Source organism: Quercus lobata, chromosome 11 (genome assembly GCF_001633185.2).
Source record: "Quercus lobata isolate SW786 chromosome 11, ValleyOak3.0 Primary Assembly, whole genome shotgun sequence".
In the NCBI taxonomy this organism is placed as follows: domain Eukaryota; kingdom Viridiplantae; phylum Streptophyta; class Magnoliopsida; order Fagales; family Fagaceae; genus Quercus; species Quercus lobata.
The window spans coordinates 51,013,777-51,032,721 of record NC_044914.1 but is presented as its reverse complement, the minus strand read 5'-3'; the positions used below and the strand labels follow the sequence as shown (position 1 = coordinate 51,032,721).

The 18,945-nt window shown below is 33.0% G+C and overlaps 1 protein-coding gene across 1 annotated transcript; it reads right to left on the bottom strand.

The window, feature by feature from the left end:
- Window positions 1–3,977: 3,977 nt before the first annotated feature.
- LOC115968211 (putative F-box protein At2g02030) lies at window positions 3,978–7,306 on the bottom strand. Its single transcript, XM_031087525.1, has 3 exons — window positions 7,250–7,306; window positions 5,671–7,023; window positions 3,978–4,301 (listed from the first exon to the last, which is right to left on the bottom strand). The coding sequence occupies exon 2, from the start codon at window positions 7,008–7,010 to the stop codon at window positions 5,697–5,699; it is 1,314 nt and encodes a 437-aa protein (XP_030943385.1). The 5' UTR covers window positions 7,011–7,023; window positions 7,250–7,306; the 3' UTR covers window positions 3,978–4,301; window positions 5,671–5,696.
- Between the last annotated feature and the right edge of the window lie 11,639 nt (window positions 7,307–18,945).

Genomic DNA, 18,945 nt, shown 5'->3' with positions numbered 1-18,945 from the left:
ATGTAGAGATGGACATTTTGACAATAAACTGCCAATGCAATTGGTTTTGTAGAAACTTATAAACCAGATTTTGGCGACTCCCATCTTGAATTTACAATATTATTTGGACCGAGATGCGTTCACTTTCCTCAGACAACATAGGGAAGCACCAATTGTGTATTTATTTTCCGTGAAATCAGATTAAACCAAATACTATGATTAAGTATTAACTCAAAAATATATAATTTCTACCTGCAAGGTAACAAGAAACAACACATCAGGTGTCTTTATCTCCAGTATCACTAGAATGAAGTTTTATATAAGGATAAATGTTACAATCTCTAAAATTTTCCTAAGATTCACATGGATGATTACTGAAACACAAATCCTAGGCAAAACAAAAGCCATGCATACAGGGGATAAATTTTCAATCGCCTTCACAAATGGAAGATTCCTAAAGGTACGGTTTCGATAGTGGTAGCAGTCATGGATATTGAAAATGCAGCTAAGCTTGTCAAAGGGAAGCAAGTCACTGTTGTGGGATTCCAAAAATCTGCATTGGACATTGCTATGGCATTCAATAGCAAATGGTATAAAAAAAAATTCACTAATATTACAATGTAGAACTTGTAGGTTTTATAAAAGACACAACAACTTTAATAAGGTAATTTGCTAGGGAGAATTTACGTAATCATTAAGGCATACGCATGAAAAGTACTTTTAATTATCTGCTCCATTACTCAGATTTATACATATTGTTTTCATTGGTTTACACAAAATTTGCAGTCATTGACCATCTATGCGGTGTACTATACAAGACCGAACGTTGGATTGTTCCTGATTCCTTTCCCTGGGGTGTACCTTTACCTTTGTTATATGAACTAGTCGCTAACCCTTTGATGCACGGGAATAATTACTAAATGAGTTTTAGGGGGGAAAAAATATCATTTTTGAGTTGCAGTAGTAAGCAAAAATACATGAATTTTTTTTAAAAAAAAAATGATATTAAAAGAAATAGCATAAAGTGTTAATAGTTATACAAAAGAAAGAAATGATGTTTTATTTATTAGTTTTTTGTGGGAATAAATAATAGATAGAATATTGCGTCTCTAGTTTAATTAGATATATATAAGATAGGTTGTACTACTTATACCAAAAGGTGCATTTTGAAAAGTCATAACCATTCAAATTAGATATACCGAAAGTTGCTTATTAAAAAGTTATAACCCTTCATATTTGATATACCAAAATGTGTTTATTGACCGAAAATGTTCCTATTGAATGAAAAGGTGCCTATTGACCTAAAATGTGCATATTGAATAGAAATGTGTCTATTAACCGAAAATGTGTTTATTACAATGTTTTTTAATAAATACATGGCATAAATTTATATAGCCACATGGTGCAATAAGGATGGTCAACAAAAAGTCTAACATTTTGCTTTTATATTATACAAGCCCCTTCAGTGTGCAATCCACTTTTTTTTTTTTTAATATTTTTTTTCAAATTTGACCCCTCCAAATATTGGACTTATACTCCAATTTTTTGAAATTATATACTAACACCCTTGAAGAAGGCTTTCCTAAGAGTTGAAGCTCAAAAACCTTTTATACATTCTCCAAATTTATTGAAAGTTATATAATAAAGAAGCTTCGGTTGGCAAAGTTAGGAATGGTACCAAAGCATAGTTTCCTTCAACAATTCAGTTCTTGTTTAATCTGGATAATGCCAGAAAAATTCTATGACAAAGTTTAAAAGGGAAGCATCGTTTTGAAAAAAGGTACAAGCTTCAGCTTCTGCAAAAAAGAAGTTTTTATGGTTAATGGTGAGGATCAACTTCTAAAGATTGATTTGGTCATATTGGCTACTGGCTCCGGGGGTGATGAAAAGCTCGAAGACATTTTTGTGTCCCCTCACCTTTAAGGACCCTATAGCCGAGTCCCCTAATACCACAGTTCCCCTCTATAGGTTAGTTCATTTCTTTTGTGGGTGGGGATCATAACATTAGAAGTCAATAACAAGCAAAACATGAAATGAACTTTAAATAGAATCATAAGTATTAATATCATACCTATTGATAGATTAGTATTCTAACATCATAAGAAGATTATTGAATCATTGATTAAATCTCTTTTGTATTTCTTATAATAACTTCTCAACATTATGATTTTTTCAAATAAGATTGTATAAAGCTTGATAGAAACTTGGTAATACAAAATTGAAAATTTTAATGAATGAAAATTGGACTTTTGTATGATACTTAATTCTGCCATTGTCCATAATCAATTCCAAAATTTTGGGACTAAGGGTTTGATTGTTGTGTTTGGTTCCTTGGATAGTTCAAAACCTCATGCATTTAGAAAGTAATAATGAAAATGAGGGAATGAAATTTTCAATTTACTAGGGAATGCATTCATCACAAATTTCACAATTAGCAGTAACTAGCCGCAAACTCACGCATTGTGCATGATAATCATTTTTATGGTCGCTTTATTAATTTTTTTTTTTACAATTTAAACTAATTTAATAAAGAATAATGTATTTCATAATAATAGTTAACAACAAACTACTTTACTCAATCTTTAGTCTTTAGTCTTTACTCTCTCCTCTAAACATGTCCCAAACAAGACAACCTCCTCAACATCTCCCACAAGACATTGTCCTCGACAGCTTGGCAAAGCTACCTGTCAAACATGTATTAGGTTCATTGTTTAAAATCTACTTGGCTTCTCTTTCACCATTTTAGAATTTATATTTTGACTCGTTGATGGCAGTGACTGTGTAAATTTTACATCCGGTTACTGCTATACCCTTCATAGTGTGAAATTGTGAATTGGACAATGATTATGATTTCAAAATAAGTGATTGGTATATTGTTGTTTGCATTAAATGGTTTGGTATTTGTGTAGAGACCCAAAAGGGGGTCTTATAATTTATGGAATCCCATATCGCCTAAGAAAGCACATGGAGATATGCTCATAAGGAGTGACCTCCTTTAAATGTGTGGAGGTTTTTTCCCCACTGCTATGTATTTTGGGAGAGAACAAAACTGTGAGTAGTATGAGCCCCAAAACGGACAATATCTACGTTGTTGGGGGCTGGGTCGTTACAATTTGGGTTTGAAACTCTTTGCTATATTTGAGAGGAACGTCTCCATAATGATGGATAGCTTGGAGGACATTTGTAAATGTTTTAACCAAAATTGATTTTCTTTATTGAGTTCCACACACTGATAGGAGTATTACTAGTTTCTTAGGTGATAACTAGCTTTATTTTTGAGTATGTAATGGCAATGATTGGTATAGTTAAATCCTATAAATTAGCCTGTATAGGACATGAGAATGCAATTGAATGTCCTGGGAGTGAAGTTACTTCCTGCAACTTCAGAACATCTATGGCTTTTGTAACACATAAATCATCTCCACGTCCACCCCTTTATATATGATTAAATGTATGATCAAATAAAATTTGTGAAAAGCTTGAAATCCAATAATAGAGAGAATAGAGATTACGGCTCTCAATGTCTATTGACAAGCATATTCATATTATGGAATTTCTCGAGGTCTACTTAGCAAATTAGGAGGATTTAATCTCTCAACCATAATTTCAGCACCTCCTGTTTAGTTGTTAAAAGATACCCCAACCCGGCATCAAGAAATTTGGTATCTGATGGTCTGGCATTCTTAGGAGAATAATGTTTATGTCATTGAACTACATCCAACACATGAGAAAGCTCAGGTCTTTCAAATCAAATGGTAGAGATGGACATTTTGACCAGAAACTGCCATTGCAATGGGTTTTTAGAGACTCATCAAATTTTGGCAGCTCCCATCTTGAATTTACAGTATTATTTGGACCCAGATAGGTTCACTCTCCACAAACAACATAAAGAAACTCCAATCCTGTATTTATTTTCTGTGAAAGCCAGATATTATGAGGAAGTATTAACTGAAAAAATATCATTTCTACCTGCAAAGAACACGAAATAACACAAGCACTTGTTTCCATCTCCAGTATTACTCAAAATGAAGTTTTATATAAAGATAAATGTTACAATCTCTAAAATTTTCATGAGATTTACATGGACGATTATCGAAACCCAGTTCCTAGGCAAAACAAAAGCAAGGCATAAGAAAAAAAAATTAAAAAAATCAACCAGCTTCACAAAAGGAAGATTCATAAAGGTTTAGTTTGAACAGTGGCAGCAATCATTCATCCAGCTGGACTCAACCCAAAGGATTTGAATACGGTGCTGTTCCTTTTGGCACGTGAAAAGGGTTTGAAACTGCGACTACATTTGCAGCATTGAACCTCCTCAAAAACTGTAGTGTGTGTGTATTCAAAGGGTTTGAAACTGCGTCTGACATTTGCAGCATTGAACCTCACCATTTAAAAATTATTTTCTAAAAAGCAAAATGTAATAGTGTAAAGCATATTCCACAAAAATGTCAAATCAGGAACAAGTAAGCATAAAGACTACAGTTTTTTTTTTTTTTTTTTATTACTGATAAGTCACACATGCCATTATTGGGCTATGAACCGATAATCTTTACTGAGGTAGCTATGTCGTCCTTTGAATTAAAGCTCATTGGCTGAACTAATTCTAAAAATAAAAAATAAAAAAATAAAAAAAACCAAGGGAAAAACCAATTATCAAAGACATTGAGTGCTTATACACACCTATAGAAATAGCATCAACAAAATCTTGTAAGCTGAAGACAATACGTTACAAAGCAAACACATCCCATTAAAACTACCAGACTTGCAAAGAGATACAACTACATCCCATTAAAGCGTGAAACCCCAATTCTTGCATAAAGTTCTATTCACTTTGGCTTTTGCTTCTACTTCATACAATTGTGTAATAAAAAATACTAACTCATTCACAAAAGATTGAGGGAAGGATATTAAAAAAAAAAAAAAAAAAGGAATAAAATGGAGTCAACAAAACAATAAATCTAAGCATAACTACTTTACCGGGATAAAAATACTCAAATTATGCTAAGGTACAAAAAATATCAAAAATAGTTCACTAAGAAGATTATAAAGGAATCATTTTCAATTCTTAACCACCCAAAGCAAGCAATAACCATTCGTGAGCTGCTTTGTTCATGAACATTGCTCTATGGGAACGTTTTCAGTAAAAGAAGATAGGCATCAAAGGAAATAGAAGATTTAAATGGTACAAGCAATATCTTTAGCATAATAAGATCACAACTGACATTTTAGGAAAGAAATTTTAAGAATCCAAGAGAACATGAAGTAACATTTAGTATGGGTGTGAAAACATGAGGTTCAAAGAGGTCACCATAACATTATCAAGAAAGAAAATGTTGAGTACATCTATCTATGCCATGTAAATTGTAAGTCGCAGGAAGCATGAAATTCACAATGTCCATTTATCTTCAACCACTGGATAAATTAGTGTGCTAAAAGCTGATAAGCAACACAAGCCACTTTGTGTTTTTGACAGTTGAGTATACACGCTATTTACTCAACTATCTCCTCAATATATGATCAGCAACAATAAACATGATAATCAATCTATCCTAAATACAAAGCCACTCAATTAAGGTAATCAATCAAAATAAGAATTTATATTCATATCTAACTCATAATCAATGCAAAGTATATATAAAGAGCAAAATGGAAAACCATAAAAAATAAACACAAAAATAAAATGCATCTTGCCTGTTGTTGTTCCTCTTTCATTTTCCTTAATAAGTTGCTGCACGGTTGGGTTTGTCGAGCAAAACTAGACTCTTAACATAAGAACCAACGAAAGTATAGTTATATGCAGAAATCGGAAGATCTTTACACTCATGTGTCTCGAGGTCTTGTGAGACGAATGGTTGTTCATACAATTCCACTAAAACCTCACCATTCTTCCTAAAACCTTTGGCACTGGGTTTGAACCCGGGTTTGAACCCGTAACCCACATCTTCTATGTCATTGATAGCTTGATCCAACGGACCTAAATGAGGAAAAATCACAATTTTGGTCCATGAAGATGCATCTGCATACCTTTTCATCAGCCATACATTCAAATTGAGACCACGACCCCCGTGAATCAGGGCAAGGGAATTCCCATATGCTGAAATTAAGGGATGAATGTGAGACTCATTTCCATAATCTTTTTCATCCGAAAGTATAGGCAGTGCTATCTCACGGAAAACCATGTCCCCCAAATCGAGCACTGTAATAAAATTGCGATGTTTATTGTAATTAGTTCTCCTCAAAGCAACCCAATGCAGAGCGCCATTAACAAAAGGCATAGGGTCACAAGGATGTACAGCACCAGGCAAAGCAGTTGTAACCATACTCCATTCACCTGTGGCAAGTGAGTAAACCTCAACCTTTGGTGAAGACACACCCCAGTCAACACACCTCCACACATCCACAACTGTCACAACCCTCACCACCTTATAGTCATTAGTTTTGGAATCAAATCCAAGCCCAATAGCCGCATCATACCCATACCCATCTTCCTCGTGATAGCCCTGATAGGTGATACTGGGTGTAGGAAGTTCCACAAACATTCTAACACAAGGGTTCCAGAGAATAATTCTGCCCAATAAACCATCATCCTCAACACAGACAAGGCCATTACAAGTACCAACCACCCTAAATATTGGTGTACGGCCGAGAGTATGAAAAGGGAAGTCAAACCTGGCATGTTCATTGAAATCTTGGTTGTCACAATACAATTTGTAGACTTCTTTTTCATCGGTGTCCCTAACTAGGTAATCTAGGTAGGGCTGTTTCAGGCGGCCGTCAGAGCAGAACCTGAAGAGGAGGAGGGGTTGGTTGTGGTCGGAAAGCTTAAGATGAGCAGAAATGAAGTCAGGGTTTCGAATGAGGGATCTCCATGTTTTGCAGACAGAGGTGAACTTTACAATGGATTTTGTAGGTAGGCGTAGGAGAATATTGGGTAGGATTTCGGGAGGCAGAAATTCCCACATCGCTACTTCTTCTTCTTCTTCTTTAGTGAATAATGATTTGGAGACTTTAGCTGGTAAGTTGTCTGACATTGTTCTCTGCTTCCTTCAAAAAGACAAAATGAGATAAAACCTACTGTTTACAAAACCCCCACTGCTCAACAGGAAAATCACACACCCAAACACTACCTACTGAAAACCCAGTAACAGATATTAAGAACCCACAAAATCTCACTGAAATTTAACCCAAACAACACAGAACAGAGAAAAACAGAGTAAAAAAGACAGAACCAGAGTGAACAAAATACAGAGAGAGAGGCAGGGAGTCTAACCTGAGCTGAGGGTGATCTGGGCAGAACAGCTTGAAACATAGATCAGGTGAACTATCACCTGATGCAATTGCAATTCATGGTAGAGATTGAAAGTTGAAAAGCAACTTTAAATCTCAACCATTAAATAAAATATATTAAAAAAATTAAAGTAAAAATGTAAACAATATAAAAAATATAAAAAAAAAAAAAATTGTGAAAAAAAGTGCTTGAATTACATCAGCTGTAAACAAAAATGGCAAAAACAGTAATCATATACAGTGGTTACAACTTCAACAATGTGCTTGAACAAGCTTATTTAATGCATCAGAATTTGGGAACTCTTCTTAATAAAATGACAATGCACTCCATACACAAATTGCAGAAAAATTTTGCTTTAAAAAGAAAAAAGACAATTTCTAAAGAATTGAAACTAGGAAGTGACAATGATGCAACCAAAAGTAAAATACTTCTGCGATAGATTTATAAGTCAAATGCTTCATTTGAAATCTGTTCAGAACTGGACTTTTATCTAGTAGATAAATTTAGTCAAATTCAAGGTGACTACAATGCATTTGATTCAAAAATACAGCTGATATTAGTTCAATGCAACTGAATTATTTTAACGAACTAATAACTTAACAAATTCAGAAAATCTCTAATTTTTAGGAAGCCTTATTTACAAATTCTATCCCTTTTTTTTTTTTTTTTTTTTTTGCTGAATAAATGATTTTATTAGGAGAAAATAAAAAATTTTAAATTTTAAAAAAACCATAACAAATACAAGGACAAGAGCCTAAAGGGACTAGCGCGTCTCACTTTTTAACAAAAACCCAAGAGGCTATGGAGGAGATGGGAATAGACCCAGGCATTACAAGATGCTGCCCAATAAGCAAGATTAGTTGAACCTTTCTTGGATTTTCAACTTCCAAAGAACTTTCCAATGTGATGAAGAGAGAGGGCCAATTGATAAGGAAAAAAAAAAAAACTTGCATTGTGATCAGTCAAATGCAGATTTTGTAGAAAATTTCGCACTAGAATTTGGAACTAATATCAAGTGATCTGCATAATTTAATCTTTTGAATATTTATCATATTTATTGATTTTTTAAGACCTATATATGTAATTTCATTTTCTTTTTTTGAGAAAAAAACGATAGAAATATTTGTAATTTCTAATGCCTCTTTTGTTTATATTTCTTAGCTAAAAATTAAAGAGTTTAATAGAATAAAATTTCATACTTTTCAACCTAGAAAATAAAGAAAAAAAAAAGAATTTTTGAGCCAAAAATTGAAAATGCTACATACAATACAATACCAAAAAAAAAAAAAAAATCAATTTATGCTCAAGTAGTCTAAAAAAAGACCATAATGGGCTGAATAAGACAGAAGTGGCTGAAATGGACAAACATGAACCGAATAAGATCGAATTAGACTGAAGTGGAACAAAATAAACTAAAGTGGACCAAATGGACATGATTTGACTAAAGTGGACTGAAATGAACTAAATAGACCTAATGGGACCAAAGTAGGGAACAATTTCATATAAAAAAAAAAAAGAGTAGGGAATAATTTGAATACTTTAAGTTTTTGTAATTAACAAAGAGGTTTGGTGCTATGTGTTCTCTATGCACGCCTTCATTCAAAACGCACATATCAGACAAGCATCAATAATAGAGGACACATCACACATGTGGCTATCAGAGTGAACGTTGAATTGTCAAAAGAGGCTTATATTTTGTATAACAGTAATTGGCAATTAGACCGGATGTTGAATGGTAAAGAATAACATTTGGTCTGCTCTTCAAAAATTAAAAAAACATTTGGTCTAATTGTCAAGAAAACCTCATATTTCATATAATAGTAAAAAAAAAAAACTTATTAAAAAGAGGTAAAAATAGCTAAATGCAAAATTAGAGCCCTTCATAGCAAGACCTCATGCACTTTCGCATGAGGTCTCTGCTTTTATATATATATATATATATATATATATATATTAATTAATTGATTGATTGATTGATTTTGGCCATAATTTGTCATATGATAAGTTGTTAGTGGTAAAGGTGTGAGGTGTGAAGAGTTATGCCCAAAGTTATATACAATTATGTGGTACTAGATTATTATTATTATTTTTTTTTTTTTTTAACTCCAACGAGATGCCTTAGTCATTCTTAAGGCCTCATAATATGTATGAGATTTTGGGTTCAAAATCTCTTACTCCCTCATGAGATTCCTCCCTATAATAATCTAGTGCATGCGAGACGAAGAATTCCAAACAAACCCCTTTTGTCAAACAAAAAAAAAAAAAGCTTTCCTTTTTTTTTTTTTTTTTTTTTAAGAATAAAGTTTCTCTGCAAACTAGTTTGAAAATCTAACCGTTGAATTTCATGTTCCTTATGTTCTTAAGATGCATATCAAATTTCGTTCAAATCGAATATTATTTACTATTTGATCAAGTAACTTATTTTTTATATACAACTATAGATTACAAAAACTTAAAATTATAACATTTATTTGATGGCATAGCAATTGATTTTTGATTTTCTTGAAATTTTGTAAGCATTAAGGATGTAATAAGAATATGCAATCTAGCTGTTAAATTTCCAAAACTCACACTCAATATAAATATATATGATGAGTTTGTAGGGTTTCTCTCCAAACTAATTTAGTGAGAAACTTGGTTATTTTTTTTACCTACCGTGAAGGGATGTACTAGGTGATAGGTCCATTAAGTTGAAGAGCTCACCAGACAATCTATACACACCCTTCAAATGTAGGACCTGTGCACTCTACCCTCCTAAACAGCACCAACAACTTTACTCAAATCTTCAGTGTAAGTCCTCTTCCGCCGAACAAACAGTGTCTCAAACAATGGAACCTCCTCCTAGAAGACATTGCACTCAACATCTTGGCAAACCTACCTGTCAAGTCAGTCATAAGATTCAAGTAACTTTGCTGATATTAAAGGTATTGTTCCTTAGTGCCAAATATTTGTTTGAATTGGAAGCCTTAAGGAACAATTTTCATGGACAAGGAGACCTCATTTTTTGGTATATTAATTTTATGTTCAACTTTGTATTACAATACTACCAAAAATGATTGACAATTAGTTTGTTTTTTTGATAATTGGTAGATGCCTCACAATATATATATATATATATATATATATATATATTTTAGGAAAAGGTAAATGCCTTACAATTGGTAAACAACTGAACTGCCCGTACATATATATTAGCCTTATCAATAATAATTTTTACTTGGTTTTTACCAAATTCTTCATTTTTTTTTTCTTCCTTTTCTATCTTTCATTCAACAAACTTTTTTATTATTATTAAAGATAGAATTTCTACTTTAGTCTAATCTAAGTGTATATATGTGTGAAGCTCTCTTTTGGAGACTTGAATCCCAACTCTTGCCCTCCACACCTCACAAGTACTTATACTTGTGGAGTGACCACCATATTAAATGTGCGTGGTAGTACATTCAACAAACTTAGAATGAGAGTAGAAGCAGAGTTATTAATAATCTTTCATGGAAATTAGGCAATGCCTTATAAGGAATAATATGATTATATGCTAACTGATACTTTCCTATGTGTATTGTACATTTTCTTTTAAGTAAAATTTTGATTTAAATTTTAGATAGTAGACTAATTTCACAAATTTTTTTTTTTTTCAGTTTTGATAAGTAAAATGAAAATATTTCACATTTATTTATTTATTTATTTTTGGTTTAAGCATTTAAGGAAGCCTTTTTTTAAAGCTATCTAACACTCATTCAAATAATTTAGATTTTAGATAGTAGAACTAATTTCACATTTGTACGTATTCTTCGTTTAGAATCATTTTAATATTTCGTTCAGGTACACATATTTAGAGGAAGAGATAACGAGATTGAAAAAACATCTTTAAAGGCATGATTAAAGCATTAGACCTATAAGATTTTTAAGAATCAAAGCATGAAGTTCCTAAACAAGGGATCATACTATCATTCTTTTGGTCTGTTTTTTTGGATTATATATGTTATTTTAAACTACAAATCTAAATTTTATGACGTTGCGAAGAAATTTGCTTTGTAAATTATTTTTTTTCCTCCCTTCGAAATGTGTTAATATATATTACTATGACACTGTATGATGTACTTTTGATGACGCGAAATAAATAAATAAATAACTTATACAGTGACACTGGACAAACATACATTATACTTATTGGGTCTTAAGTCTTAAGTCAGTGCAATTTTTTTTTTCTTTTCTTTTAGGAAATGGATGAATACTTTTGTTTTATACGAGGATGCTTTAGAGTATTTGTTAGTAAATTATTTTTTAATTTTTTTTATAAAAATAGAAAAAAAAAGTAATTAATATTTTCATAATTTTTTCTATTTCTCATAAATCCAAACTTTTTAAAAATAATTTGTTAACATATATTAGCCTCTGAGCACGCACGCGACTCTTCTATTTTTTGGATAAAGATTAATAATTTGCATTTATTATAATTTTGGGATTTCTACTTTTTCATATCACAAAAAAAAAAAAAAAAAAAAAAAAAACTAAGGGTGTGATGAAAAAATTATTTCCCCACAAATGCATAAATCAATACTACCAAGAATTTTGGAAGATACTTGTTTGCTCAAGAAATGGTTTGAGTCTTGATTGCACTTGCCAATCTCAATTCCAGACCTCGTAAAATGTGTCCCTAACATCAAATCCATTGAAATCATCAATTAGTTGCTAAAGTTTGGCTTAATTATAAAAAATAAACATTGAAAAGCACAAATTGAACAAATTTTCAAAAAAATTTACAGAGAAAAAGAAACATGAGATTGATGAGAATGAAACTTGGCTTTCACAAATATAAGATAAATATAAAACTGACTAATAAACGTGGAGGTTAGTGATAATAAGAAGATCGGGAGTGAAAAAGTGAAAAACAAAAATAAAAGCGAAAAACAAAAATAAAATCGTGAAAAATTATATAGTAATAACTACTTTTTAGTGGGGATTTTGGGATGATAAGGATGGCTAGAAGTTATAGTACTGGTTTTATAGTAAGAGTTTTTTTTTTTTTTTTTTAATAAAAAAGAAGAGATTTGGGAAAATAAAAATGTGAGATTAGAGTAATGAAATTTTAAAAAAAAAAATTGAAAAAAAAAGGGGGACAGAAGAAACAAATACATCGTGATGAAGTAAAAAAAAAAAAGTGTGAAGACGTGGGGTGAGTTTTGTAGATTGGAGGAGTTTTAAAACTAACAAGAGAGTAATCCTATTTTGTAGAAAATTAATGAGTAAAAGTAGGAATTTAAATCAACGTAAAAGTAGGAGTTTATTAAAAGCAGAAAATGTAGAAATAAGAATTTAATATTTTTACCAATTTATTTTTTTAACTTCATTTTTAAGTTTTAAGTTAATTAAATTAGGGTAGTTTCATAGGTAAAAAAAGACTATATACATATATTAAAGTCAAGAAACCCTAAAAATCAAGAAAGTCGGTACATTGCAAAGAAAAGCAAAAAACCGAGAAGAAAATCCTGAGAGCCAGAGTTCGGCGATCTCTCCCTTTATAAAGTCGTATTATACTGACCGAGGCACCGAGAACTCGTACGCCTCGTCTATCATCGTCGTCGTCATTGTTGTTGTTGTTGTTGCTATTGTTGTTGTTTTTGTATCTGAATCCTCTACCATCTTACACACCGATTCGAGAGAATTGAAGGGATTTGTGAGAGAAGAAGAGAAAGTTCCAACACTAACCCGTTGCTTTGCCGCCCCCTTATAGCTCTCTCTAATCTCAAATTCACAATCCCAATTTCCAACACTAACCCGTTGCACCCTTTGCCGCACAATGGAGGAGAAAGCTCCTTTAGCCCACAAGGGGGATGAGCAAGTTTTGCCTATAACTGGTGCACCCTTCATCGTTTTCTTAGGCTTTGACAGGAGTAGTAGTGGAATCTCCAAACAACAGATTAAGCTTTTTGCATTAGGGATACCAGACTATGATTCAGAGACAGACTCTCCACCACCTCCTCCGTTATTGAAGCAAAAGCTCAATCCTCATGTGGTTGTGGATCTTCCCCGATCAATATTCTTTGCAGCACTTGGCTCATTCGTTTACTTTTTCAGTAATGTTGAGGTCTTTGATGCTAGCTGCCCTTTCAGGTGTGCTCCTCCACCGACTGTTGCCAGATCTTTCCCTTATACCATCTTCCTTGACGACAAGTTATATCTTTTGGGTGGTTTGAAGTACGAAAACGAAAAAGCAAGAAGCAATTTTCACTGGATGGAGGTTTTTGACCCGAAGTTAGGAACATGGAAAACGTTAACCAATCCTCCTGTGGAAATCACTGCTCGTGGGATGATGGTTACGCCTCTTCCTAGGCCCCAAAATCAGATTCTTGTTATTGCACCCATTTGGAGCTCTTATGGGGTTCCCAATTGTGTGGTCTTGACATATGATGTCAAGACTGATATTTGGTCACTTCTGGATCTTTGCATTTCCAAGCTATTTGTTGGTGGAAGTTGTGAACTGTCTTCTATACGTGCGCCAATTCCAATGGTAGATGGTATTCTCTACTGGGTTAAGTTCGGAGATTGTAATGATTTGGTTGTCTATGCTTATGATATTTATAACGACGACTGTTTTGAGGGCACCTTAAACATGCTCCAAGAAGTATTTGGGAAGCGAGAATATCTATATCATAGCTGTATGGCTCCTACTCCAGGTCTTATACATTTATGCGATCACAAATTCTGCCTTCCTCTACAATCCTGGACTAGGAATGAGAAAAACCATGATAGGCGTCACTTCCTGTATTGTGTTATACTCTGGAAAGCACGGACGCAGCTCCAGAGGAGCCGTACTCGCGTCTGATGCGGCCGGACGCAACGATGCACGAGCGACGCCACTGCCCGCGCGTCCGACTGCGTCCGGCCGCGTCCAGCCACGTGTCTTTTTTTTTTTTTTAGCTGACTCGCGCCAACGTTGCTCAGACTCGGCCCGATTCGCGTTGAATCGGGCCGACTCGAGCCGTATCGGGCAAAACGGCCGATTCAGGCCATGGCAGAGGCGAAACCGGCATGGCAGAGGCGGCGGCTGTTGCTTCTTCTTTTTGTTCTTCTTCTTCCGGCATGGCAGAGGCGGCGACTGCTTCTTCTTCGTTTTGTCCGCTTGTTCTTCTTCTTCTCCTTTCTTCGTTTTGTCCGTCCTTTTCAGTTCTATTTTAAATTTTCCTTGCCTTGTTTTATGTTTTCTTTTTGTTTTGTGAACTTAGCACGTGAGTGGACCTTGCCTTGTTTTATGTTTGTGAACTTAGCACGTGAGTGGATGTTAGAAATGATAAAGAGATTTGACAATACTTTATTTTTACGAGCCACACGTAATATATGATTAATAAAATTATTTTAATATTTAACTTGAGCTTTTATATTGCGTTTTTAATAGTAATTTTTTTAAAGAATATTTTAATAGTAATATTGTTTTAATAGTATTATTATAATTATTGGATAGATATTTAGACTTGAAATTAATAAATTATCTGAAATTTGGACTTATAGTTTTAAGACTCTCAATAAATTATATAGATTTTGACCAATAATATATAAAGAAATATATGTATATAAAATTATTAATAAAAAAAAGTACAAAAAAAAGTATGATAAGTAATATATTAAAAATTTAAGAACATCATGTTTTAGTTATTATTTACTATTGCTCTTAAATTTGGTATATGTTTGTATAATGTGAAAAAATATTCTTAGCAATATATTAAAAATATAAATAAAAATATTTTTAATAATTTTTTAAACTCCGAGTTCCGCCGCACCCGCACCTACCTTTTTCAAAAATTGCCGAGTCCCGCACCTGCACCCACACCCGCACCCGCACCCGAGTCCCGAAACGCACCCGTGCTTCATAGGTTATACTTAATATTTCTCCAATATTTGATGGGAATGAAGAGCTGCATAATGATATTAGGGACCTTTTCAATCATAAGAAATTGCATGTTTCTGTTCTCTCTTCCGAGAAATATCCAATGGATCACGGCGTGAATATCTTGGATTCCTACTTGATGTAAGTTTCTACTCTTTACAAAATCCTTTCGATAAGAATAACATTAGTGTCAATGGATCCTCATTATTAAGCTCTGATTTTTGTAGGAATGGATCCTCACTATTAAGTGAAGCAAGTAAAGCAGGAGCAAGAGCTTGCAAAAGGCAAAAGGCAAATTAATGCTTTGTGCATTGCAGTCCATCAAGTTTTTATTCCCCTTGGAATTCCCTTGCAACATTGGTTTTTTTTTTTCTTACTATCGTTTGACCTTTCTTTTCATTTATGTTTATGTATTGGGTTCATTGTTTAAAAATCTAACTGGCTTTCTCTTTCACCTTATTGAATTTATATTCCGAAGTTTTGGTAGTGACATAATGAAATTTTACTTACGTTTACTTTACTGCTTTTCCCTTCGTAGTGTGAGTTGGTCAATGATTATGATTTGCGAATAAGTGAGGGGTATATAGCTGTTTGCATTACATGGCATAACGATGGTGTTTCGAAGACATTGCATATGTTTTAATCAAACTGTACATGCAATATATTTAGATTAATAAAGATAAAGATCACAATTGACAATTTGACATATTAGGAAAAAAAAATTAATAATCCAAGTTTTTGCAGAATTTCAAAACAAAGTTTTTGCACTATTTCAAAACATAGTTCTGCACTGTTTTAAAGTTAATACATTATTTCAAAATATAGCTCCTGCACTAATTTAAAAGCTTCTGCATTATTTCAAAATCAAGTTTCTGATTGCCTACAATAGCGGGCTAAATTGCTATAGTAGATTTTCGTACATAGAACAATCTTACTGTTTAAAATTAAACTAAATGGCTGGATCAATAATACATTTTCACCATGAATCAAATGAGAGAACAAAATAAAATTGAGTATTACATAAATCGAGCACCCTTGTCTATGATGTCTCCAATGATCAAATTTCACTTCAGGCAAAACAAACACATCTTCTTCTTCTTCTTCTTTTTGAGAAACAAACACATCTAAGCAAATAGAAGTGCTAAATAAAAAATAAAAACTGACCCCAAAAATAAATTCATACAACTGATGGGCAGTAATTGGTGTAATACTCCTATATAAGATGATTTATGCCACACCTTGAAACCAAGCAAAAACAATCAGCCACAACAGCTACTATATGGCCCCTATCTGTGAAAAAGCTCTGCTTCATTAGAAGGAGTCATAACCACCATGTTGGGGGGGCAAGCCACAAGGGTGACATCAAAAGACCCACAATGTGTGGTACCATTTGCTCCAACCAGTCTAGCTCTGTCTAGCAAATCTCACCGCGATTTCTGCAAATCCACATCATGTACTACCTGTGTATGAACCCAAATCAGTAATATATAATTACCATTACAGGATATCATTTTAGCAAGTTCTCAATTGAACAAAGATAAGGAGAAAGTTAGAAAACTGTTCAGACTTGCCTGGTCAATAGCCCCCTTTGCATGAAATTGCACAGAAAGGTTTAAGGCCTTCACAGGCTAGACCTGCAGCAAAAATTTCATAAAGGTGACATCAAAAAAATTATGATTCTATGCCTAAAAGAAATTAATCATCATACTAGCACACTCTTACTTGTTTAAATGTACTATCAATTTGCTTATGAAAAAATCTTTTATCTCATTCTCATATCTTACAGCAAAACAATATTAAATATCTAGAACAATTAAATAATAGCCTCACTAACTCACAGGAGTTAGATTTCCACATTTTATTTTAAACTTAATGGATGAACCAGCTCCATGGAATTGATTAACATGGTGGGGAGAGTGAAAGAGAGCAGTGACAACATATTCTTTCGTTTATGGGTTTTAGTTGTGGTTCTAGTTCCACTTTAGTTAATAAAAAATGCCACACAAGTCCTCACGTGTGGGTCAAAACTACCTTTTATTTTAATAGGTGAGGCCCAAAACGTGCGATTTTGGTAGAGTGGAGAAGACAATGATCAAACTCAGGATCTCATGCTCTAATACCATGTTAAATTACCGATTCTCCCGAAAGCTTAAGCTATTGAGATATGATAAATTTAATCATTTAACCAATATTTCTAATAAATATATGCCTAAATCCAAAACCCAGGCTGATACTTTAAAGTTGTGGCTAAGTTTTAAAAACATATAATTTTCATGATTGATGTCTAAGATAATCTAAAATTGTATTCATTTTACTCTTAGTCTGTATTGAATCTGAGTATAAGTATTTCTTAAAAATTATACTCCCTCTAGCTTGTCCATCTTTTCTTTGGGAGGTCCCACAAAAGATTTCCACATTCTAAAATGAGTTTATAAAATACTATAGCTTTTCAAATTTACCTATAAATGTTCTGTCTTTTTGGAAAGTTCAAAATGTTTTAAGGATAATTTTGGAAAATTTATGCTTTGTTGTGAAATATAGAAAACAGTGAATGATGATCCCTTAAAAGTTGAGTTTATGAAGATAGAAAACTAATATGGGACAGAAGAGAGCATTTGAATTCAAATCATCAGATATTATTATTTTTTAGAATGTTTATCTGATTCAAAATGAAACTCAAACCCCAACCCTTTAAAAGCATAGGTGTTTTTTTTAGCTTTTATGATCACCTTTTCTTGGCTTTTAAAGCAAGACCTTAAGAAAAAGAAAAAAAAAAAATTTATGAGGATACTCTTTTATGTTCTTAGTCAAGAAAGTAAGATATAATATAACTCCAGATCTCATGCCATGCAGAATAAGGCTAAACTGAGATTACAATGTCTTCACTTGTCAATTTACTTTGATAATTACTAGCATGACGCCTGGTAGTCGACTCTGTTAGGCCTGAAATTTGGCCTCTCAAGGTTCAACTCTCCAATTAGGTTCATGAGCGTTTACTGTGATATGATATTGACAAAGATGGTGTGTTTTTATCAGGAGGTACAGATTGGTGATTTGGAGCTCCTCAAGCATGTTGCTAAGCAGCTTTCAAGTACTTTCAATTCAGAGCGGACCCATAATTTGATTGTTAAGCTGTAGCAAAATGTCTAAAGAACTAGGCTACGCAACATCAAGCATTTCTTATTCCTATAACTCTCTAATTGATGTTGCAAAGAAGCTGAGACTGGACTCTGTAAAACCCTATTGCTAATGTTGAGAATATTGTATCAAAGGTAATCCAAGATGGGGCTACAATAGATAATGCAAATTTTTGGATAGTATCAAAGGAGACTGGAGACATCTACTCTACAAATGAGCCTCAATTCACATTTAACTCAAGAATCTGTACAAGAGGTTTGTTATATTATTGGTTCAATGTATCTTATCATCTTGAACATGAGGATTGTACTGCTTAGAAATGCTTTTTGCAACATATGATTTCTACTCTTTCCAAATAAGTTTCAATTTGTCTTCTTTATAGTTATTTTATTTTGTTGCATTATATGTTCTCTTGGTTTAGTGTTATTTGAACAGGAATATAGAAAAATTATTTTTTGTTCTTCTCAAATTAGTTGAGCAAGTCCATCTCTTCTGGCTAAAATGCACTGGGCAATTTATCTGTTTGTCGCAATTTGAACTATTTTAGGTTTTAGAGACTACATTTGTCTTTACTTCGAACATAGTGAAATAATGGATTTGATAAACAATTCAATAAGATGATTTGCATTATGATGGAAAGGTGCAATTCTATGTT